Source organism: Phocoena phocoena, chromosome 16 (genome assembly GCF_963924675.1).
Source record: "Phocoena phocoena chromosome 16, mPhoPho1.1, whole genome shotgun sequence".
In the NCBI taxonomy this organism is placed as follows: Eukaryota; Metazoa; Chordata; class Mammalia; order Artiodactyla; family Phocoenidae; genus Phocoena; species Phocoena phocoena.
Window position 1 is genome coordinate 34,434,819 of NC_089234.1, and position 22,653 is coordinate 34,457,471.

Here is a 22,653-nt window from a genome sequence, read left to right on the forward strand (position 1 = left end):
ATTATTTAAGAATTCAGTGTGAGAAGTTAGTATGGAGAGTTCTCAATTGAGATAGTATATACTCTTAAAATCTTATTTTTTTTAATTGTAGAGATTTACTTTAAGCCTGTAAACATATTGCCTCTAGTTAAAATGAATTAAATTCTTTTTTTTAAATTAAATTCTTCCTATAGCTTGATCTTAATATAGTAATGTGACTTCAGTAATTGCTTTCAGTCCTAGAGGTCAGTAAGTAGAGCTGTTTCTTATTAACTTGTTGGGGTACCTGAAATGCTTTGCCTACCCAGGGCCCACTCCAGTGGACTAAGCGGTTAGAAATTAGAACAGGAGGATTGCTGATAGATCATTTCTTTTGTACTGTTGCTGAAATTCTGATTATGTAAACTCTTAAAATTTTTTTTCATTTTGTTTTCAAATACCCTATGAGGAGCTCCCCTTCTTGAGTTGTAAGACTGGTGTAGACACTCTTCATGAGACTTAACATGGCTTTTCTGTTTCTTAATTACACTGCATGATCCTTACATAGTCCTTCCTTCTCCTGGGCAAGAGTACCTTCTAAACATTTATAACGAACAGTGTTTATTTTCTTGCAGTTGAACTGGCAATGATCATGGACCGTTTGTATGGCGGTGTCTGCTATGCTGGCATTGATACGGACCCAGAGCTGAAGTACCCCAAAGGTGCTGGCCGCGTGGCATTCTCCAATCAGCAGAGTTACATTGCAGCCATCAGCGCTCGCTTTGTGCAGCTCCAACACAATGACATTGACAAACGGGTAAGCAGCTGCTCAGGTTATAATTGCTATGGGAAAGAAATGAAATTTATTCTGTGGGCCCCTGGGGAGAAAAGCACCTTGTGATCAAAGTGAGCAGCTCTGCCTTACATGACATTAGTCCATGAGTCCATCTAGGCTGCCTGAAAAAGAGAGTGCCCTTCGTATTTAAGGCGTTAATGAACTTTCTGCCTCACCCATCCCCAGGGTGATGTTACACTTATGAAAATAACACTGCAGAATTTAGCAAAGCAAACCAGTGCTGTTCAAAATATGATGCCAACAGCACGTTAACGAAGATTGAGAGCTGGTAATCTGCTTGACCCATGTGGTACTCTTAAAACAAACAAACTTGAACTAACATTTAATGTTAATATTCAGGAGTATGCATAAAATTTTGAAGTTCTGGTTTCTTTTAAAATTTCAAGAACATAGGGACTTCCCTGGCATTCCAGTGGTTAAGACTCCGTGCTTCCACTGCAGGGGGCACGGGTTCAATTCCTGGTTGGGGAACTAAGATCCTACATGCCACGCAGCATGGCCAAAAAAAATTGCAAGAGCATACATGGTAGCAGTCATTGGAGCCAAATAGCTGCGGTCGTCTCCAGTCCCCTCTCCAACTCCCATAGTTCTCCTGCTCATACCAAATATGCATATCCATTACCTGCCTCTTTGCTCATTGGTGTTACCTACCTGACCAGTAGAGGCACTCAGATTTGCTACCTCTCATCTAAACAGGGGGCAGTAGAGCTCTAGGGCATTGGTGTGTTCAGTTGGGTTTGGAGACAGACACAGGTTTAAATCCCTTAAATTCCAGCTCTGCTGCTGTTTGGAAGCTTGGGGGGAATAGAAGGTGTCAGTAGCTAATCTGGGACCTGTATTGATAGATTAAAAGATCAAGTGGGAGAACATCAAGTCTAAACACCTCCCTGTGCAATTGTACAGTGGTTGTTAATGCTTCCAGCAAAGGCTGTTCTTGGGGCATACACTGGACTAGAATATGTAAAGTAGTAAATATGTTGTATTACAAAGTTTCACCTATACTCTCTATGGTTGACTGACTAATTTTGCGTAGTAGACCTAAGTTTCTTAGGAGGTGAAAGTTTCAATTGGTGATGATTTTTTTTTATAGTCAACAAGATTACATTTTCTTTAAGACATAGATTAAATTACAAAAGCCAGTGCTTAAAATAAATAGTCTATTTGCTGCATCTACTGGGATCCTTAAAAGTAAGTAGTGGTGGTTTGTTTTTTAATTAAAATGAATGAAGTTTTACAGAATTTTGAAGCACTCTGAATCAGTGGAAACTCAGGGGTGATAAACATTCAGCTCCATTCCTAGTTTTCAAGTGCCCACAGCACCCCTTCTGTATCAGTAATTCCTCTACAGACTGTAAGCTCCACAGAGCTTACCCATTGCTTGATGTACAGACACAGTAGATGCTTGATAAACCTTTGTTGAATTGACAAATGGTGTTATGTGGAGTGTTCTCTTAACTACTGCTGCTGGTGGACTTGCTAGTGCCTATACATTTGTGAGTCTGAAGCCCCAGATCCCATTACATTTAGACCGCTCTTGCCCCCATCACTGGTGATCCCAGGCAATAAACTTAACCTGAAGAGCGCTTATGTTTTCATCTCTATCACAGTAGCTTTCTTTGTTCCCCTCTGAAGCCAGAACTAATGAGACTTCTCAGGAGGTAGGTCCTAGAGATGATAAAAGAAGGTTCCACTTGCTCATGCTTATATCTTTCCTTTGCTCTCACCCTAACAACCTCCTGGCCTATTCCTTAGTTAGAAAGAAGCACACTTATCCCAGGGATTACAGTAATCTTTGAACCCCTTTAAGCATCATAGAAAATTCAGGCACTATTTGTTTTATTGCCTGCCTCTACTCTCACCCCTGCTATGCTCATGCCCTCAGCATTGACTCTCATACGACTTTGACGTAGGTAAAAAAGAAAGAAGTGGCTTTTCTTTTGTTAGCGTAATCATAGGCCATGCTATAGAAATGTATTTGGCACATCAAACTTCTCAAGACTCAGGAAAGCCATTGACTGTTTTCTGCTCATTGTATTTGGGTTAACCATATCCTCCATATCTTAGAGTAGTTCTTGATAAACATTTAGGGTTAACAGTCAGTTGTAATGGAAGGAGTATGGAGTTTGAAGCTAGAACAGATTCCACTACAGTTAAGCCTTTGCTGCGCCAGTCACTGGTGACTCAAGCAAGTTACTCAGTGCCGGGAGCCTTGGGTCCTCATCTGCAACTCCCTCCTGGGGATGGTATGAAGATTAAATGAGATTTGAAGATTGAACAGCCAGAGTCATACGGCAGTTAATAGATGCTTAACTGGCACTTGCTGGTTAATAGTATTCATCTTGCTGGAAGTATATTTACACTGTTGTTAATATTATGTAGCTTGAACTTTATCGGTTGCTCTGCTGAAGATGCAGTGAAAAGATACACTGGATAGTGAAAAGGGCACTGGCTAGAGTCAGATGACCAGGTTTAGATCTGGTCCTGTTCCTGGTGGGCTGTGTGATTTTGAGCAGGTCACTTTTAAATTCTGAGTTTCAGTGTATAATGAGGGCAGTAGTAATAGCTTTGTGTATCCGACTAGATTGTTGAGAAGCCCAGAAGAGATACTGAGCAAGAAAGTAATATATACAGTGTGACTCACTGGACACATGTAGAGTGGGACTATTGTGGGCAAAAGAATGCCATCTCCATCCACATGGTGTCAAAAGGGACCTATCAGTTCCTTCAGTGCCCTAGGATGAGAGTCATGTAAGTGGGAGAACTGGAAATCATTGAAAGTGATGGATTCCTTTCTCTCCCTGTCTCCCAGCTCCATCTTCATGCTCTTTGTTTGCCCTGACCAAGGTGCAGACCATTTTCTTTATTATAAGAGAAGGAAGTCAGCTTCCATCTTGAGTGGGGCTCCTTTTTCACCGGTCTTCTGTGAATATTACGCTCCTCTCTCCCAAACTGTTACTCCATCCTCTTGTTTTCTTCTTGCTTTGAACATGGCCAGCAATACCTTATTTTGTTGTCTCTGGCATTCTGAGCCTCTGTTAACAGCATCGTTTGCTGTAGATGCTTTTTTAGGTTGATTCTACTTTTATATTTATGTGTCTTTCTTCTAAAGCTTAAGTTTGAGCTTTCCAGAGAGCTCCCATTATGTGTAAGCATATTAGTATTTCCTTAGGTAATGCCCTTTTTCTTTCTTAGGGGCTCTGTTCTTGATTGACCGTGGAGAATTTCTGTTGTCGGGCACACCCTTCTTTCCTGAAGAACCCTTCCATGTTTTTAGCAATAGTCTCATAGCTAAGGTTTTGAAGCTTTGAAAGTCAGTGGCAGGTGTCTACCTGTGCCCACAATCCCTTTTCCTTGCTATTGCAAATTCCAAGATGCTATAGTCTTTTTCTCCTTCATTCTAATGTTAGCCTAAAGTTGCTTTTAAACCGAGGTCTTGACTATTTTGAATAGCTTCAACCTTTATTATCCTCCTGGTCAAAGGAATCTCTTTTGCTGTCTGTATCATTATAAATGCAGATTCAGTGGAATCAGCAGATTTAAAAAACAAAAACAAGTATAGATGGCATTTTACAGGCCACTTGCTTCGTGTTTGCAGCCCTTTCCTCTTTCACTGTTTGCCCTATATGGAGAGTGGGAGAGGGCCTCCTGCAGAGCAGCAATGTCTGGAATCATGGAAGTTCCAGCACTGCTTAAGGTATATGTTCTCAGGCTGCACCTTTCCTAGGTAAACTGTGGGAGGTAAATGAAGAAGGATCTGATTGATATATTTCATTAACCTCTTTTATATCCAACCACCGTTTTTCAAAAAAGACATCTCTTTTGAGAGTTTATATGTTTATGTATCGTCATCGTCGTTGTTATTGCTGCTCTTTGGCTAAGCTGGAAAACACAACCTTTATAGATTAGATTTCTTCTCATCATCGTAGAGACTTCTGGCTTGCCTATGAATATAAAATATGCCAGTATGCAACAGTTACAGAAACAGTTGCACCTATGGCTTTGGCACTTTTATCTCTGCTGTCGTCTCACTCATCCATGTCATCATCTTTAAAGAAGAGGTGATTTAAAAAATTTTTGTTTTGGTAACAACTTTATTGAGATATAATTCATATACCCTACAAATCAACAATTTAAAGTATTCAATTCAGTTTTAATATATTTACATAGTTGTACAATCATCACCACAGTCAATTTTAGAACACAGGAAAAAGTATTTGAATGTGCATCCTTCAAGTCTGCAATCAAAGGATCAATTGAATAATGACCCCAGTGAGGACACAGGGAGTTGGGGGATAGTGCATTTATCCTGTATAATTTTACTCAGCTCATTATAGGGAGGGGATCCTACTTATTAACTTGTGCTCTTTGAAGTCACAGGAACAAGGCAGCCCAGGCTGTTGGGGCAAATTTCTGCCCCCTGCTATGGCAGTAATTAGGGTCCCCCGAGAATATGTGACTTGTTGGAGTGGGCTGATAAATCTACGCATCAACAAGCTTTTCGCCATAGTATGCGTAGCAATGGGAGGACTAGCAGAAGTGGAAGAGGCTTCTAATGGTAGTTCCTTACGCAGCTGCCATGATCTTGACTCTGCCACCTGTGCCCAGAGGTCTGAATGGGAGTGCTTGGCACTTGGCTGACACTCAGTAAGTGTGTAGAATAAACTAGGACGGTATATGGGAGAGCAAGGACTAGAAGCAGCTCCAATTTCAACTTTTGCCCAACTCCAATTCATTCTTTACATTAAAAAACTAAAGCGATCTTTTAAAATCATGATTTGAATCACATCTTTCCCTCCTTTAAACCTTTTGATTATGCTCTACTGCTCTTTGGTTAAAGGTCAAAATCCTTAACTAACACTGCCTACATGACCCTTCGTGTACTACATACTACCTCTGCCTCAGCTCCCATTTCCTCATCTTGAGCCAATCACAACTGGCCTTTTTCTCTATTTTACAGGGTGATTATGGATACTGTTTCCTCTGCCTGCCTAAAGCTCACTTTTCCTTCAGGTCTCAGCTTAATTATGAAAATTGTAGGAATCCTTTCTTCAGTGGATCTTACATCTTCCCCATAGATCATTGTCATAATACCATCTATTATTCCTTTGTGGCATTAAATACCTCTGTAATGAAGCAATGCTTTAATGTCCACCTATGCTTCTAGACTGCAGTCGATGAGGGCAGTCAATGACTGTGTGTCTCTCGTGTTAGCTACTGTATACTCAATAATTGACACACAGTGGACACACATTATTTAATTATATTTGAATGAATGAATGAGTTGTTGAATGAATGCTGATTGAGAGCTTCCAGATGGGAAGCCCTTTGGCATGTCCAACTGTCCACCAGAGGGCACTCTGCACAGCTTTCTTTTTTTACTTAGTTAAGCACGCACTTGAGTAACAAAGTTTAGGTTTTGCTGTTTAGCGTATCAAAAAGTATTCTTTGACACTTATAGTACATTAAAGCTAGACTTTAACTTGGGCATGACTTCATCCAACCCCCTTTATTTGCAACAGAGAAGAATCTAGGAGAGGCTTGGAGACTCTCAAGGCACCTGTAATTGACATGAGAGCTGCCTCTGCTTATGGAACTCCCTTCCCGAACGCTGCTGCTCATCCAGGGTCTAATGTTTCTTTAAATCCACTTCTTCTATGAAGTCATTTTTCCACAGACCTGGGTAGGAACCCCTGAGTTGTATTATAGGTCCTTTAGTTAGTTTTATACATGTTTCCATATTTCATGTAACTTTTCAGGTGAACATATACTGCACAGAACAGGGCACATCTGGAGTTTGATATCAGAATTTGTCAGTATGTCTATAGGTCATTTTGAATATTAACAAAATGAATTTGAAATTTTTTTTTGCAATTGTTTTGATTTTAATTTTTATTTTGTCTTCATGTAAACCCTTTTTTAAGTCAGTGTGAGCCAATGCAAGTCCACTGGATTATAACGTTTAGTGAAACTGGCATTTTTGCTGTCATAATGACCCTTGTTATTGAACATTATTATAAATGAGACAAATACAATTCATGCCTCAGTTTTTACTTCAAAAGAGAAGTTATTAACATCTTGAAATAAATCCTTTAAGGCTTACATTTATGCATATTTTATGGCTAATGTTCAACAGTTACTGGTCAACTGGTTATTCATCCCTATGATGACAATATCGAAGTTGTATGATACCCAGCACAGTGTTCTCAGCATTTCTTCTGCCTTGGCATACACTCTCATGGGTAACGGAAGCTCCCTAGAACACTAATGCGGGGGGGGGGGTGTTTATGTATCTGAGGGTCCCACACCCACTCCTGCCATCACCACCCACAGAACCATGGCTGTAGTAAAAAAAAAAAAAAGTGTCCTGGCTTAGGAACTGAGAGATCTGAGTTTATACTCCTAGCTCTTCTCCCAGCCATAATGTGACCTTGGGCAAGTTACTTAACCTTTTGAGGCTTGATTTTATTGTCCCAGAGTAATAAGAACACTAGCCTAACAATCTTAAGGTTTATTACACAGATAAACAATGAAGGTGAAGAAGTGCTCTGGAAAGTGATTAGGCTGTACAGATGTTGATTTGTGTCATTGCTGAGCTTGGCCTATTTAAACTGTGCTGTTGGTTCCTAACCATATGTCCAAGACTAATAGTTGATTCGTTCTCTTTTTTTTTTGTCTTTTAAAGTGCCTACTCAGTTTCACTCAGAATCTTTAATATAAGGATAATGAAATAGTTGAAGTTGACACTAAAAAAAAATAAAAAGAAAAAAGAAAATTTAACATAAGTGCCCATCTGTTAACACGCAAGTTGGATGTTAGTCAAGACATGTATGTAGAGACTCAGGTTTCCTTTAAAGGTGTAAACACCTGGATGCATTTTCTATTTAAAGGATTGAAGGTATTTCTCTCTTTAGTCTAGAAAGAGGTGTTTTTACCATTACCTTCTCTGATAATGAAACGATTTTGAACCTGAAATTGAGTAAAAGGTTAGGATTAAATTTTACTTATATTCTTTTGAACAGTGTTTCTGTGAAAAACTGGAGCAGTTTAAAGTATTTAAGTACAATAAGGGCAAAAGAGGGCACCTGTACTCATTCTGTCTGTTTTAATGGTATTTTTAGAAGTGATGCCAAGTGAACACTTAAGATGTGAAAGCTCTGCTAAATCCAGTTTTCTTTATAACTCGTCTAGGTCACTTACATATGAAAGATTTTTGTAGTGTGAAAAATGAGATCATTAGAAAATGGGTAATCTTTTTAAAACATGGCCATTTTTCTGCTCTTTTGTCTACTCTCCATGGTCCTGAGAAAATTTGTAAGGGTAGAATCAGTTGAGTCTCCCTTAATCTAAAAAAAACCATATGATTTGATTTATGTGAACTATTTCTTTATAAAAATCTCAGGGATCCCTCCCACAGCTATTGTTTAGCACAGCTATTGTTCTAGTAGAAAGGATACTAGACTAGAATCAGCCGATCTTGGGTTTAGTCTTAACTATACCTACTAATTGTGTAGCTTGAAGGAAGGACATGTGTATGTGTGTTAAAGTGGTTTTGAAAACTATAAAGTACTCTGTCAATACACAGTGACACTGACAACACATTAATTTACATGAAATAATAAATGACTAATATTTGAGCTCTTCTGGAAGATGTTTATTAGACAGTCTAATTGGAATTTCACATTATAAAAGGAGTTAAATATTTCAGGCAAGATAGGGGTAATGTTGGTTGGTTATTTGGGTTTGTGAAACAGGAGGAAGAACTCTCAGTAGGCAGGTCTGCCCTGCCCAGGAATCTGTCCCTAAAATTAGTTCCCCAAATCATCATTTCCTACATTATTCTCCATGAAACATGAATCCCTTGGGATTTTAATATTTATTTTATAAAAGAAAATCTTTTTCTGAGTCAAATGAGTTTAGAAATGCTTTCTTGAAGAAAGTTAAATTGGCTAGTTTATTCTAGGACTTCTTAGAAGCTTTTATATACTAATCTCATTGTGAACATCCAAGAAGGAAACAATATGCAATTTTTCACAAATTTTTTGGTCATGGAGCTCTTCTAAAATGTACCATCTCTTGGGAATAGTGTTCCAGGGAACCCAGTTGAGTAATTAGTGTTTTCAGCTTCTTTTCTTCTTTCATGCTCAAAATCAAAAGTTTAGTAAGCAGTTGATTGTTTTTCCCTTCCTCGGTCCTTTTCCCAAGTTTGTCCCGCCCACCATATGGTCTCTCTCTTTTTTTTTTTTTTTGTTTTCTTATTGTGGTGAAAAAAACACATGAGATCTACCCTCTTAACAAATTAAGTGTACAGTACAGTATTGTTAAGCATAAGCCCAATGTTATACTGCAGATCGCTAGAACTTTTTCATCTTGCGTAATCGAAACTTTATACCCTTTGAACAGCAACTCCCCACTTCCCCCTGCCCCCAGCCCCTGGCAATCACCATTCTACTTTCTGCTTTCTATGAGTTTGACTACTTTAGATTCCTCATATGGAATCATGTGGTGATTGTCCTCTTGTGAATGGCTTATTTCATTTAGCATAATGTCCTTAAAGTTCATCCATGTTGTCACATGTGACAGGATTTCCTTCCTTATTACTTCTGGATAATATACTGTTTTACGTATATACTACATTTTCTTTGTCCATTCATCTGTCAGTGGGCATTTAAGTTGCTCCCACACCTTGGTTATTGTGAATAATGCTGCAGTGAGCATAATAGTGCAGATATCTCTTCAAGATCCTGCTTTCAGTTCTTTTGACTACCCAGAAATGGAATTGTTGGACATGAGTCTTCTATCTACAAAGGGTTGGGGTGGGGTAGCTGCATATTCAGAATGCTGGGAAGGGCACTGAAAGCGTGGTTGCTATTCTCTTTAGTATTTGTAGTCCTTCATCTCTTGATTTCTTGAGATTATCTATTGTATCTTTCTAACACATCAGTCTCTATACAAGAAGGGAAAATAGTTTTGAAATCAGTATACCATTGGGAAATAATGTTCTCTTGACTCTATTTTAGCTTAGTGTAGAAGACCTGAGAGTCTGACTTTGTTAGCTAATTTGGAGCTTTCTGATACTTTTATTTAAGGAACATTGTGATAGTTAAGCCATAGCACATCGTATTTGCTTTGAATAGCACTTTTTAGAATAACCCATTTTTTATTTAGTGAGATGTTATCCACTGCACCTTTCTTTGCAAGCACTTCAAGTACTTCACACATTTAATCTTCTTTTCTCTCTTCACTGAAAACATGCTGGGCCTGAATTTTAGCTAAAGGTTATCAAAGGCTTTATATTTTTAGCCTACATGAAGATTAATATGAACTAGTAACCTTACTAACAGAAGTGCTGGTAATACTACTCTTTGTCCCTGGCCACAGCTAGAATATATGAGATGACTCGATAGCAAAAGAAGTGAGGGTTCTGACGACCTGTTTCCAGACTATTTCTGGTCCTAGCCTTAGTCTGGGACTCCGACAACCCAGCCTTTTACTTGGTGCTGTTACTGGCCCTGGCCTTGAGCTGGCTTGAAAGTTTCCCAGCTGTAGCTATAGCTATGTTTGGTTTGACCCTTTGAGAGGAAGCAACACCCAGAAGTGAGTTCAGGTATTTTCTGAATACCACATGGGCTTATTTTGAAGCCCTGGGAGTCTCAGAGCCTTTGACTAGACATAGCTTTTAAAATAGAGTTTGGGTCATGTTAAGAAAGAGAGAAAAATATTCCTCTTCTCTGAATGGCATGGGACCTTTTTGTCTTGTCTCTCCTTCCTGGTCTTGATCCCTCATCTCTTCTGTCCTTTGCTCTCTTTTTATGTCTTCTCCTGTGGAATTGTGATAATTTTTAATATGAAAACTCTTTAGAGTGATTAAGTGTTCTTCTTTCCTTCTCATATTTGAGTTTAGACACTGGTTATGAGATTACTAATGGGAAAAAGACAACCACAGTTTTTTAAAGTAGTTATCTCAGTAGGATATTCAAGTTCTTTGACCCCAGAAGGCAGGGGTATCAGTCAGTTAGCAATTTCTTGTTGAGTGCTTATTTTTACTTGGAAGAGCTGGTCCAAACCTCTAATATAGTAGAGGAAGCTGTGGCCTGCAAGGTTATGATGTAGCCAGTTAAGTGGATAGAGCCAGAGGGCTCTGCACGTCTGCATCCTGGGGGGTTGGGGAGTGGTGATGCCATGGCAGTCATGCATTTTATAGATTTTAAATGACTTTCTTACCCATTGTTCTCTATATGATATACTCTTCTACTACTAGAAATTGATTTGGGGCTGATTTATACCCTCACCTCCATCCCCACTCCCAAGCAGCATGGAAGGAAACGAGATTAGAGAGTGAATGTATGGAGTATGCAGGATTCTGTCAGCTGGACCTTCTTCGTTTCATGAAAAAGTAATCTTAAGACCAAACAGAGCACTCACAGATCTCTCTCTGTTCTATAGACGTATAGCAAAGGTGTCAACATTAGCACACATGAGTACGTTTCCTTGTGGGAAAGGCATAAGGGTGATTTAAAAACCTTTCTTCCCCTAGCACTTGAAAATATGAAAAATGGTCAATCCCATCCTTTGAAAGGTAAAAAGAAAATAAAATTCAACCATTTTCGCTGTGTTTATTTTAATCTACCCCAGATTTCTTCTAAAATTAATAACTGCGAATTTGCTATAACTGGAAGGTTGTGGATAACTTTGTTGCTAAGGAAAAGCTATTTTCACGTTGCTGCTTTAATTTCCTAGGCATCTGTCATCTGCTTTCTAAACAGCAGGATTCCAGCTCATAGTTGAAAAACTAAAAATTTATGTTTAAACATTCTTAGTATTGCCTGCCGGTGGAGGACTTGCTTTAGCAACTGTAAAGACACCGTGTTTAGTGGGAATGGTAATGAGGTTACTGTGGATTTTAGGCCTGGATAGATGTACTCTGTGACACATGCCAAGAAGATTAGGAATGCGTTATGTTTAAAGCTTTGAGTACACCAAACAAATTGGTCTTTCCAGGAAGCATGTCGCTCCAGATGATAAGAAATGGCCTACCTGACTTCTGGGCAGGCCTTTCCAGACAGTTATCCCTGTTAAATTATACCTCTTCACTTGGCCTCTTTCTCCAGTTTGTCCAGAGATAATGGCCTCTGACTCCATTATCTGAAATCATTGCTGCTACTCATCTTCCAGCCACCTGTAAACATGCCTTGGGACGGCTGGGTATCTGACAGACTTAATTTGTTTTTTTTCCTGTCACCAAAGGGCAGACTGCAGCAGGGGCCAGCTGTTCTTAATCATGACCTTTAGCACATAATTCAGGCTGAGCCTGACCTTGGCTAATGCCTCCTTTCTCATTTCTACAACCTTTCGGGTCCAAGGAGAGAGAACTCTGGACCTGTGAATAGTTTATGGTCTCCCTAGGTATCACCTCTGTGCCACCAAGAGCTGTTAGTCATTGCTTTATTTACTTTAGGAGGTCATTATGTTGACCAATATCAAAATGACTGCCAAGCAAAATATTTTCCCTAGCTTGTTAGAAACACAACAATGCCAACATTGAGATTAGTTTATTAAAGTATTGCTTTTTCTTCGCCTATATCATTCTACCTATATTATTCCCTTTTTCCATCTTTTTATAGCCACTTATCCAGCATTCCCCATCAGTCTTCCTTATCTTTAATAGTTATCCCTCATCAATAAGTTACACATGTTCTCAGCATCCTTGGGTATGATCACCTCCATACATTCACCTATGGTCACCATTAGGTGTATAGTATGAATTCAAGCGTTTCTCTCTGTAGGAAGTTCTCATCTCCTGGTCCTGTAAATCTCTTTGAACCACAAGGTCAGCTTGGTGATTTGATTGGCTCTGTGAAGGGCTCTAGTATTTGAACTTTAATGGTCATGTAGATCACTAATGTGATCGCAATAGGTTGGTGTCTCCAAAGTGCTGTAGCTTAATGATACTCCAGGTGTTTTAGGTGGTTAACAGAGAAGCCTCTTTTTATTTTATGTTATTTTATTTTAAATTTTATTTTCATTTTATTTGGGGGTATAGTTGATTTACAGTGTTAGTTTCAGGTGTACAGCAAAGTGATTCAGTTATAATACACATATATCTATTCTTTTTCTGTGTTTAATAATTATGTAGATGTGTATTGGGAAAAATAGAATTAATCTGGATAGTCAGGTAAAGCATCAAGTAATAGTACAGATGGCATTAGGATATGGCAAAAACTACAAATGGTTGGGAATACCTTTAAGAAACTCTCAAATAGACCATAAATTATTTTAGGGAAGAACTGTGTCTTGTTCTTCATCGTATTACAGTTTTCAATACAGTGGCATATAAGGAATAGGCACTCCACAAATATTCATCAAATGAATGAATCCATTTGAGCCAAAATAATCACCCTTCTTTAGCATAAGGACCACCTAACTACCAGTGTCCTTCATAGTCTAATGCTCAAAAGACCCAAACTCCCTGATAGCTTTCACGGAAGGGCTTTGAAAGGCAACATTTGAGGTGAGGGTTGCAGGGGGCATGACTTTCTTCTGTTTGGTTGGTGGTGAGGTAACAGGGTGGTGTTTCAGGAATCTTAATCATCAACCTTCTGATTCTAACCAATCAGGGGTCTGTATGCTTATGGTCAGCATGTAGTCACCATCCTCCACCTGGGTGAGGGTCTTAGTTCCTGCAGAACAACTCAAAGATATGTGTCAGATTGTTATGTATTTCCCTTGAGGAGGAACTAGGACTGTGTTTTATCACTGAACTGTTGTTTCTTGACTATTTTTCCTTTGTTTCTGCATTTCTTCACTCCCCTAATTAGTAACTGCTTGAGTCTGCTCTTTGGAACTCAGGAAAAGCCCAGGAAACTAAAGTCTTTTTCTACAAACAAGAAATGGGGGACCCAAGGTGGGGATTGTATGCAGGAGGGCCCCACACCATCCTGCTCCTTTTCAATCCCCTCCCCTTTTAAAAATTTATTTATTTATTTTTAATAAATTTATTTATTTTTGTCTGCATTGAGTCTTTGTTGCTGGCCGCGGGCTTCTCATTGTGGTGGCTTCTCTTGTTGCGGAGCACCGGCTCTAGGTATGTGGGCTTCAGTAGTTGTGGCACGTGGGCTCAGTAGTTGTGGCTCGTGGGCTTAGTTGCTCCACGGCATGTGGGATGTTCCCAGGCAAGGGATTGAACCCATGTCCCCTGCGTTGGCAGGCAGATTCTTAACCACTGCGCCACCAGGGAAGTCCCTGTTCACTTTAAAATGGTTAATTCTTTATGACTTTAACCTCAATTTAAAAAATTAATTTAAGCTCTCAAAAAAAACTGAGGGACAAAATCCCCCACATAAACACAATGCCACTTTTACACCTAAACAAAAGTAACATTAAAAAAAAAAAAAAAAAAATATATATATATATATATATATATATATATATATTACTGGAAAGTGCCCTTCCTGCTAGGCTTGAATCTCCTTAAGTACTCTTTTCACATGTGTATATATTACAAAGGGCTATTGTCTTTCTCCTCTGGCAGCTTTCTTTTGCTGAATGTAAAAGACCAATCCTCTCTCTCACTGCTGGATCCCCTTTTCTGAGCTTTTTGGGACTCAGATCTGGTTGCTGGAGCACCCTGAGTATAGGCATCTACCTGGTGGTAGAAGCAAAGCAGTCCTCAGCTCATGGACCGAAGGTAGAAAAGCTGGCTGCTCCTAGTTCCCCACAAACCCTGCCTCTACCAGTAGTCCTCCCACCTCAGGGCAGAGGGGACTTAGTCCACCACTTCGCTCCTTCTTGGCCTTCAAGTACAGGGAGTTCAGGCCAGGTTATATACACTTTCATGAGCCTACAGCTCCCTCCCCCCAGGAGCCCACAATCTCTGCAGATCACATTCTTCCCCAGATCTATTCTGTCCTCAAGTTGCTTGAAGATAAGGAGAGATGCTGACCAAGGCAGAACTATAGATAGGAAATGCCAGAGGAGCAAAGTGGAGTATTAAGTTCAAAGGAGAAAGGAATAGTTCCCTGTGGGACTGAAAGGCTGGGCCTGTAGTTAGTTTTCGACAAGGTTGGTGAGACCATTCAATGGGTAAAGAATAGTCTCTTCAACAAATGGTCCTGGGGCAATTGGATATCCACATGCTAAAGAATGAAGTTGGACCCCTGTTTCACACTATATACAAAATTAACTTGAAATCAGTTAACCTAACTATAGGAGTTAAAACCATAAAATTCTTAGAAGAAAACATAGGGGCAAGTCTTTTTCTTTTTTTTTTTTAAATAAATTTATTTATTTTATTTATTTATTTTTGGCTGCGTTGGGTCTTCATTGCTCCACGTGGGCTTTCTCTAGTTGTGGCTAGTGGGGGCTACTCTTCGTTGCGGTGTGTGTGCTTCTCATTGCGGTGGCTTCTCTTGTTGTGGAGCATAAGTCCTAGAGCATGTGGGCTTCGGTAGTTGTGGCATGCGGGCTCAGTAGTTGTGGCGCGTGGGCTCAGTAGTTGTGGCGCACGGGCTTAGTTGTTCCACGGCATGTGGGATCTTCCCGGACCAGGGCTTGAACCCGTGTCCCCTGCATTAGCAGGTGGATTCTTAACCACTGCACCACCAGGGAAGTCCAGGGAGTGAATCTTCTTGACCTTGAATTTGGCAGTGGATTCTTAGCTATGACATCAAAAGGAAGAACAGCAAAAGAAAAAAATAGATAACTTGGACTTGCTCAAAATTAAGAACTTTTGTGCATCAAAGAACATTTTCAAGAAAGTGAAACACAACCTACAAAATAAGAGAAAATATTTGCAAATCATATATCTGATAAAAGTCTAGTATCTAGCATGCATAAAGAAGTCTTACAACTCAACAACAGAAAACAATCCAATTTTTAAAATGGGCAAAGGGCTTGAATAGACCTTTCTCCAAAGAAGGTATACAAATGCCAACAAGTATATGAAAAGATGCTCAGTGTTGTCAGTAGGGAATTGCAAATCAGAACCACAATGAGACATCTCTTCATACCTATTGGGATGACTATAATCACAGAAATGGAGAACAAGTGTTGGTGAGTATATGGAAAAATTGAAACCCTTTTACATTGCTGGTGGGAATGCAAAATGGTACAGCCGCTGTGGAAAACAATTTGGCAGTTCCTCAGAAAGTTAATTATAGAATTGTCATATGCCCCAGCAAGTCTACTCCTAGGTATGTAGTGAGAAGAATTGAAAACAATTATTCAAACAAACATATGTACATACATGTTCATAGCTGCACCATTCACAATGGCCAAAAGGTAGAAATAACCCAAATGTCCATTAATGAATGAATACATAAACAAAATACCATATATATACATGCATATACATACACAAACAATGGAATACTATTCAGTCATACAAAGGAATCAAATATTGCCGTATACGACATGGATGAACCCCAAAACATTATGATAAGTGAAAGAAGCCAGACACAAAAGGTCACAATTATGTGACTACATTTATATAAAATATCCAGAATAGGTAAATCCATAGAGACAGAAAGCAGATAGGTTGTTGCCGGGGGCTGGGGAGGGAGAGAAGGTAGGGAAAACTGCTTAGTGGCTACAGGGTTTCCTTTTGGGGTAAAGAAAATGTTTTGGAACTAAATAGAGGTAGTGGTTGTACAACATTGTGAATATATTCAACGCCACTGAATTGTTCACTTTAAGATTGTTAATTTTATGCTAAGAAGGAAAGAGAAAAGAAAGACGGGGCCTTACCGGGTACAGGAAATTGTTGGGTGGGCTGAGTATGTAGGGTGGGAAGAAAGTGCGGGTAAGTTAGAGACCAGGTTGAGTTTGAGTTGGGGACTAGATGGGAGGGAGATTGGGGCAAATCCTGAAGGCTCTGGCTTACATTTGAGTCGCAGGGGACAGGGAGTAAGTACCCCGTTATACTGAGGCAGCTGGGCTTACTCCTGAAGGTAGGGGAGAGCCTGAAGGGCTTTTGACCAGGCAAGAAACATTGAGAAGGGAGATGATTGAAACATCTACCTGGACATAGGAGAATTGACCCAGGGAAGGCCTGGAGCTTGGTGGCCAGTGCAGAGGCCATCAGTATTGGCCAGGTGTGGATGCACGTTGTGGTGGCCTGGACTAGAGAGGAAGCAGGGGGAGTGATAACTACACTTAATGAGGGCATCTGATGTGCCAGGCACTGTTCTGTGTGCTTTATGTGATTAACTCATTTGCTCCTCATAGGAACCCTATAAAGTATGAACTGTTCTTTTCACCCAGTGTACAGATGAGGAAACAGAGGCTCAGAGTACCTGAGAAATTTGCCTAAGGTTGTACAGCTAGTAATGTGGCTGAGATTTGAACCTAGGCAGATGACCCGAGAGCCACTACAGTTTTAATTATGATGCAGAGGTGAATGTGAGATTTTTTTTTTTTTGAAGCCCACTCTCTAACCTGTTAGATCAAGGAGGGAAGAATAGGAGGAAGGGAACTAGAGCCACAGAGCAAAGACATTTTCCCCCTTGGGTAACCAAGGGCTGGGACAGGTCATCTCCAGTGGGTCTTCCAAGCAGAGACAGAACTCCAGAGGAGGCCGGCGAAGGGGCCTTCAGAAGGGAAGGTCCAGGAATGCCAGAGTCCAATCCCAGGTGTTCCCTGTGTCCCTGCTCACCCCACGCTGTTCCCCATCAGCCCCTCGGTACCCTGCCCCGTGCCCTGCTGGAACCTCCGGGCTGCATCCAGAGGCAGCCCAAACTGGTCAGGCAGTTGGCTCATGTCAGAAAAAATGTGGGTCCCCATCTCCATAGCCCCAGCGGCCACAGTGCTTGCTCTTCCCCAGAACAGCTCTAGAGGTCAGCGTGGGAAGGAGCCTGATCACAGAGACTTGCCACCTTCCTGCTAATTTCTAACATTTGGGATGAAAACATTAATGATAGTCCGTTTCTGAGGTTCTTGGAAGTGGACATGGGGGAAAACTGTGGTAACTTTTGTTCTTCCTTGCTTCTGGTTTTCCTCTAACATAGCCTGCAGGGCTGTGATGAAAAGTTCTCTATTGAAGCTTCCAGTCTTGGAGGGAGATTAAGGCAATAAAATCTAAAAAATAAAAAAGCCTCAATTGTTAGAGTAGCTTCTTAACATCCCCCTAGTCCCCCTTTCCCTGCCATCCATTGTGAACAGTACTGGGAGGTTAGTCTTTTGAAAGCCTTGTGCTTAAAACATTGAAGCCCAGAGCCTCACGGTCACCCTTCAGCTAGGCTTGCCAGCCTCAGTGGGACTTGCCCTTTGGCCCAGCTCCTGCCAAACTTCCCCAAGTACGTGCTCTGCCTTTGCCTACTTTTGGGCTTTGTCCTCGCTGGTTCCTCTCCCTGAAATGCTGTTCGTGCATAGCCGTGTGCTTCCAGCCTTCAGAATTCAACTCATGTGCTTTTATCTGTGCTGCCTCTCTTAATCCTCACCAGCACCCTTTGAGGTAGACCCTGCTATGCCCATCATACAGATATCCAGATGTGTGTGTGTGTCTGTGTATCACCATTACACCCACTTTACAGATCCGCATATAGAGCAAACAGAAGCACAGAGAGAGGTTACTGCCATCACACAACTAGTAAGTAGTAAGTCAAGGAGCAGATCCCATACTCTCAGCCACTGTCTGATACCAGCTGAGTTCAACACCGAGTCTGACTGGGACATATTAAGCTCCATTATAAACTCTTAAGAGGAAGAAATGTGAGGAAGCTTTGCTAAAATCTTTTTTCCTGTCTTTCCTCTTTGGGTCCAGGTGGAAGTGAAGCCATATGTGCTGGATGATCAGATGTGTGATGAGTGCCAGGGCACACGCTGTGGTGGGAAGTTTGCCCCATTCTTCTGTGCCAACGTCACCTGTCTGCAGTATTACTGCGAATACTGCTGGGCGAGCATACATTCCCGTGCCGGGCGGGAGTTCCACAAACCGCTGGTGAAGGAGGGAGGTGACCGCCCTCGCCATGTCCCGTTCCGCTGGAGCTGAGCCCAGGGTATACCCAGCCACAAGTACTGGAGTAGATAACAAGGAGGGGAAAGAGAAGGCACTGCCTCAGGGCTTACAGTGTTCTGGAAATCTGTGCATTTGTTCTCGATTTTTAAAGAAGAAATGGGTCTTTTTATTATTATTATTATTATTTACAGTCATATTACTGAACTCAGTGTCCAGTATAATGCAGAATTGCAGAGTGTATAACGGTACTGATTTGCACTTTGATTCACACCTTTGTCTGCTTGGTACCTTAATTTCTTACACCTGATTTGTCACTCGTAGACTGCCATTCTCATCAGCGGCCATCAGGTTGATGTCTGTGATTTTTTTGTTTGTTGTTGTTGTTGTTGTATTGTTATTGTTTGGATCGTTTTTGAACTGGAGCATGCACTTATTTTCAGAAACTTAGAGAATCGCCCCTAGGAGAAGACTTACCAAAGGTAATACTCGTGAGTAGGTGGCAGATGTAGCAAAAACTTCACAACAATTCAGCAGTCATTAGCTGGGGTCATGTAGAGTAAGGAAAACCCTTAATGAAAATAAGCCTTTAGTTGCTCTCTATTTTGACACGTAAGGATACCTCATAAGCTGAATCTTTATTTTTCCTTCATGTTTAATTTTTGTTTTGCTGAGGATTTTGGTTAGATCTTTTAGTGTTATGTAAATTTATGCTGCAATAGCTTTTGCTGCTATTAAAGTGGTATTATTAATACCATAATACTCTATTCAGGCTAAGGTATCAATTACAAAAAACCCAACAACATACTTTTGTGATTTAGGGATAGAATCAGCTGCCGAAAGGAGATCAGAATAGACTTGAGAAAGCTTCAACGGAAGGTCACTATTTCTGACTGCATGTTTACTTAATCAGGTTGCTGCATGCAATAAATTTTATATCTGATGTCTAGTATAAAACCTTCCCACAATGCACAAATTAAGAATCTATATAAGCTATAAAATACTGACTTTTTTTAAAAAAGATTTTTTTCATTCAAAGAAATGGTAATTGACTGGAGGAAGGCATGCCTCAATAAATGGAATGCTTCTGAAATTAGGAACAGCCCATAACAGAATGACCTATATTACAACCAATATAAAACCTAGGTGTAGGATATTCTTAAAGCAAATTTGTGGGTGGTAGATGAAGTACTTTGCGGTGCTCTGTTATATATTGTGCAGTTTGTTTTATATAGTAAAGTGATTATGTCTAACTGTGATCAAACTTAACTGTTTAAAGCCTCTGTCAGACACTAACGAACTTGACAGTTCATAACTGGTATATTATTAACTAACACATGAGCTCTTAGTTACAATCTCCTAGTGCTTGCACCATTTTACATAGCTTCAGACCTTGTCCAGAAAACCAAAGAGCTCATCTTAGCTTACAAACACTAGGAATATATACAGTATATAGAGATAAGTTGTCAATTGACAAACTAGGCACATTTTAAGAAAGTTGCGTGATCGTGATGCTAAAGAAATGTCTGTACAAAATAAGATGGCCTGGGCAGGGTTGGTTGTCTGGGTGAGAAATTAACTACTTAATTCCCTGGATTTATCCTGTAAAGCTTGAATAGAATTCAGACCTGCTAGTACTACCATGGACATTTTTTTAGCATTCACTCTTGGGCTGCAGATAGTAATATATAAACACACACAATGATTATGAGACTATGTAAATCTTTTTTTAAATCTTCTTCCTATGTTTTGGAATTATGGGGACAATCTGACTGGATATGACACTGCAGAATAGATTTAAGTCGCTGTGTTTTATGTGCTGTGATGTCCTTGTACTGTCTTAAGTTAATATTGCTTGGTTTTGTTTTGTTTCTCCAGTGTTTAGTTGCAATTAACAGCTCTCAAACTATAGTTTGTTTTCAAAAAGGAAAAAACAAAATAGTTTTTTACTGGGTTAAAAATGCTTATTAGAATTCTCCCCCTTTGAGGTTACCTCTGGGCTTTTTGGTAATAACTGCTTTTTTCCAGCCCAGCTGTGGTTTTCTGTTTGTTTTTTTCTATGTTTGTGGTTTTTTTCATCTGTATGAGAAATTTTGTTATGCACTACTACTTTTTGTATTCTAGACAGTTTTCAAAAGTTGGCTGAAGATTTTTTTGTTTGTTTGTTTTTAAGGAAAAAGGCATGCTTTCTGACTGACATGATCTTTTGCAATACCTCAATTTTGAAATATAGGAAAGAAAATGATATTTTCTAAGTAAGTTTATTCAGAAAAATATATATTAATTTAATTCTGCAAGAAAAATGATTTAACAGATGGGTAACTTTATTTTTTTCATGCTTATTTGTGTTTTTTGAAAATGAAGAAGTTAGAGCTTTATAACTATAATATTAAAGATCATATCTAACCTACAGAAATCTACCTAATTATGTGAAAGAAGCAAAACTTTTTGAAGAAGCACCCCTCTTTCATGTACTAAAATAATACTGAGATTTAAAAAAAAAAGCTGGAATATTGTACAGCATAAAGCTGAAGTGAAGGTGAAAAAGCATTGTCATAAAGAATAGGTTTCAAAAAATAAACTCCATTTGGTGCTGAAAGTTGTGAATAGGTGGTGGAAACTACTTTCCCTTAATTTGTATATTTATAATCAAGCGTTGATTGTGCACGACTGACCAGGATTGTGAAAGAGTTCTTCTGTTTGTATTTTTTTAAAGAGAACTTTTTTAGTTTATTAAATTATAACATGTTCCGTTTTGTTTTGTAAATAAATGTGCCCCCAAGTTGTTAATGTTATATTAAAAGAGAGGGTCCTTCAAAAAAAATTATTTTTTAAAACACAGAGGTGTTCTGACCTGCAACTTGATGGGAAGCCCCCGGGTATCACAGGTCCTGTTGTGGCCTTTCCTTGATGTGACACTTGAACTAGTCGATTTTTTGAAGGCTATAACCTAACCTCGACTATTTGTTGTTATGTGCAATACTGTTTGTACTGTTTGTATAAAAAATAGAAAAAAAAAGAAAAGAAAAAAGGCATAAATCTTTATTGCAGATTTATTTTCATTGCAAACTTTAGACATTGTGATTCACTGAAATCATTTTTCTACTGTCAAATATGTACCTTTTCTTCATGCTGGTATTTTTTCAATAGTAATGTAGCCTTTGTACTGAGACAAATTTTCATTGTTATTTTTAGAAAGATTTTTTGCTAAGAAAAAAATTAAACATATTTACATATTTTTCATTTTATTTCGTATTTTCTTTAAGGAGTGCTTTCTCAATCATTAATAGAGTTGTTTCTGGGAGGGACTTTCATATCTGGTCAATGTCATAATATTATTTTGTATTTTTACTTGGAATAAATTAATTTTATGATGCTAATTCTTTAAAAGTTTATTTTTTTCATTTTCAGTTATTTTTGAAGCTAAAACCTTTGTAATATTGTTACTAAAGTGTCTAGTTTTTTGAAATGCAAAGCTTTATGTATTAACTTGCTGATGTGGTTTACAATAGTGTGACAACGATGAAAATGGTTGGTTATGTAAAGTGATTGGAAAATGTAATGGATAATTGGGTAATAAAATGACAGAATGAGCAGAACATGTGAGATTTTGACAAGCCTTTTCCTTTATTACAGTGGTTTAGTGTAAGACTAGGGATGTCACAGTACAGTTCTCTAGGGATGTCACAGTGGATTTATACAACACCAGGTGTAGCCAAATCTGTGGCCCTGATGATGAAGTCACCCCTTACTGAGATACCACCAAGTTGAGAACCTGGCCGGGTTGACAGAGTGTTTTATTGCTTTTCCCCTCTAACTCTTCATTCTGTCGTGTGTGTGTGTGTGTGTGTGTGTGTGTGTGTGTGTGTGTGAATCTGCCACCGACTGCTGT

General features: G+C 39.4%; 1 protein-coding gene across 4 annotated transcripts in view; it reads left to right on the forward strand.

The window, feature by feature from the left end:
* The window catches only part of CPEB3 (cytoplasmic polyadenylation element binding protein 3), a 147,827-nt gene extending 125,466 nt beyond the window's left edge, over positions 1–22,361 (forward strand). For 3 of the 4 annotated variants that reach the window (XM_065893824.1, XM_065893826.1, XM_065893827.1), the window contains 2 exons: positions 594–775; positions 18,570–18,797. In XM_065893824.1, the coding sequence (XP_065749896.1) occupies positions 594–775; positions 18,570–18,797 (410 nt within the window). Of the gene's footprint in view, positions 1–593; positions 776–18,569 lie in introns of all 4 variants that reach the window. The other variant, XM_065893825.1, reaches the window with a different exon arrangement.
* Positions 22,362–22,653: the final 292 nt, after the last annotated feature.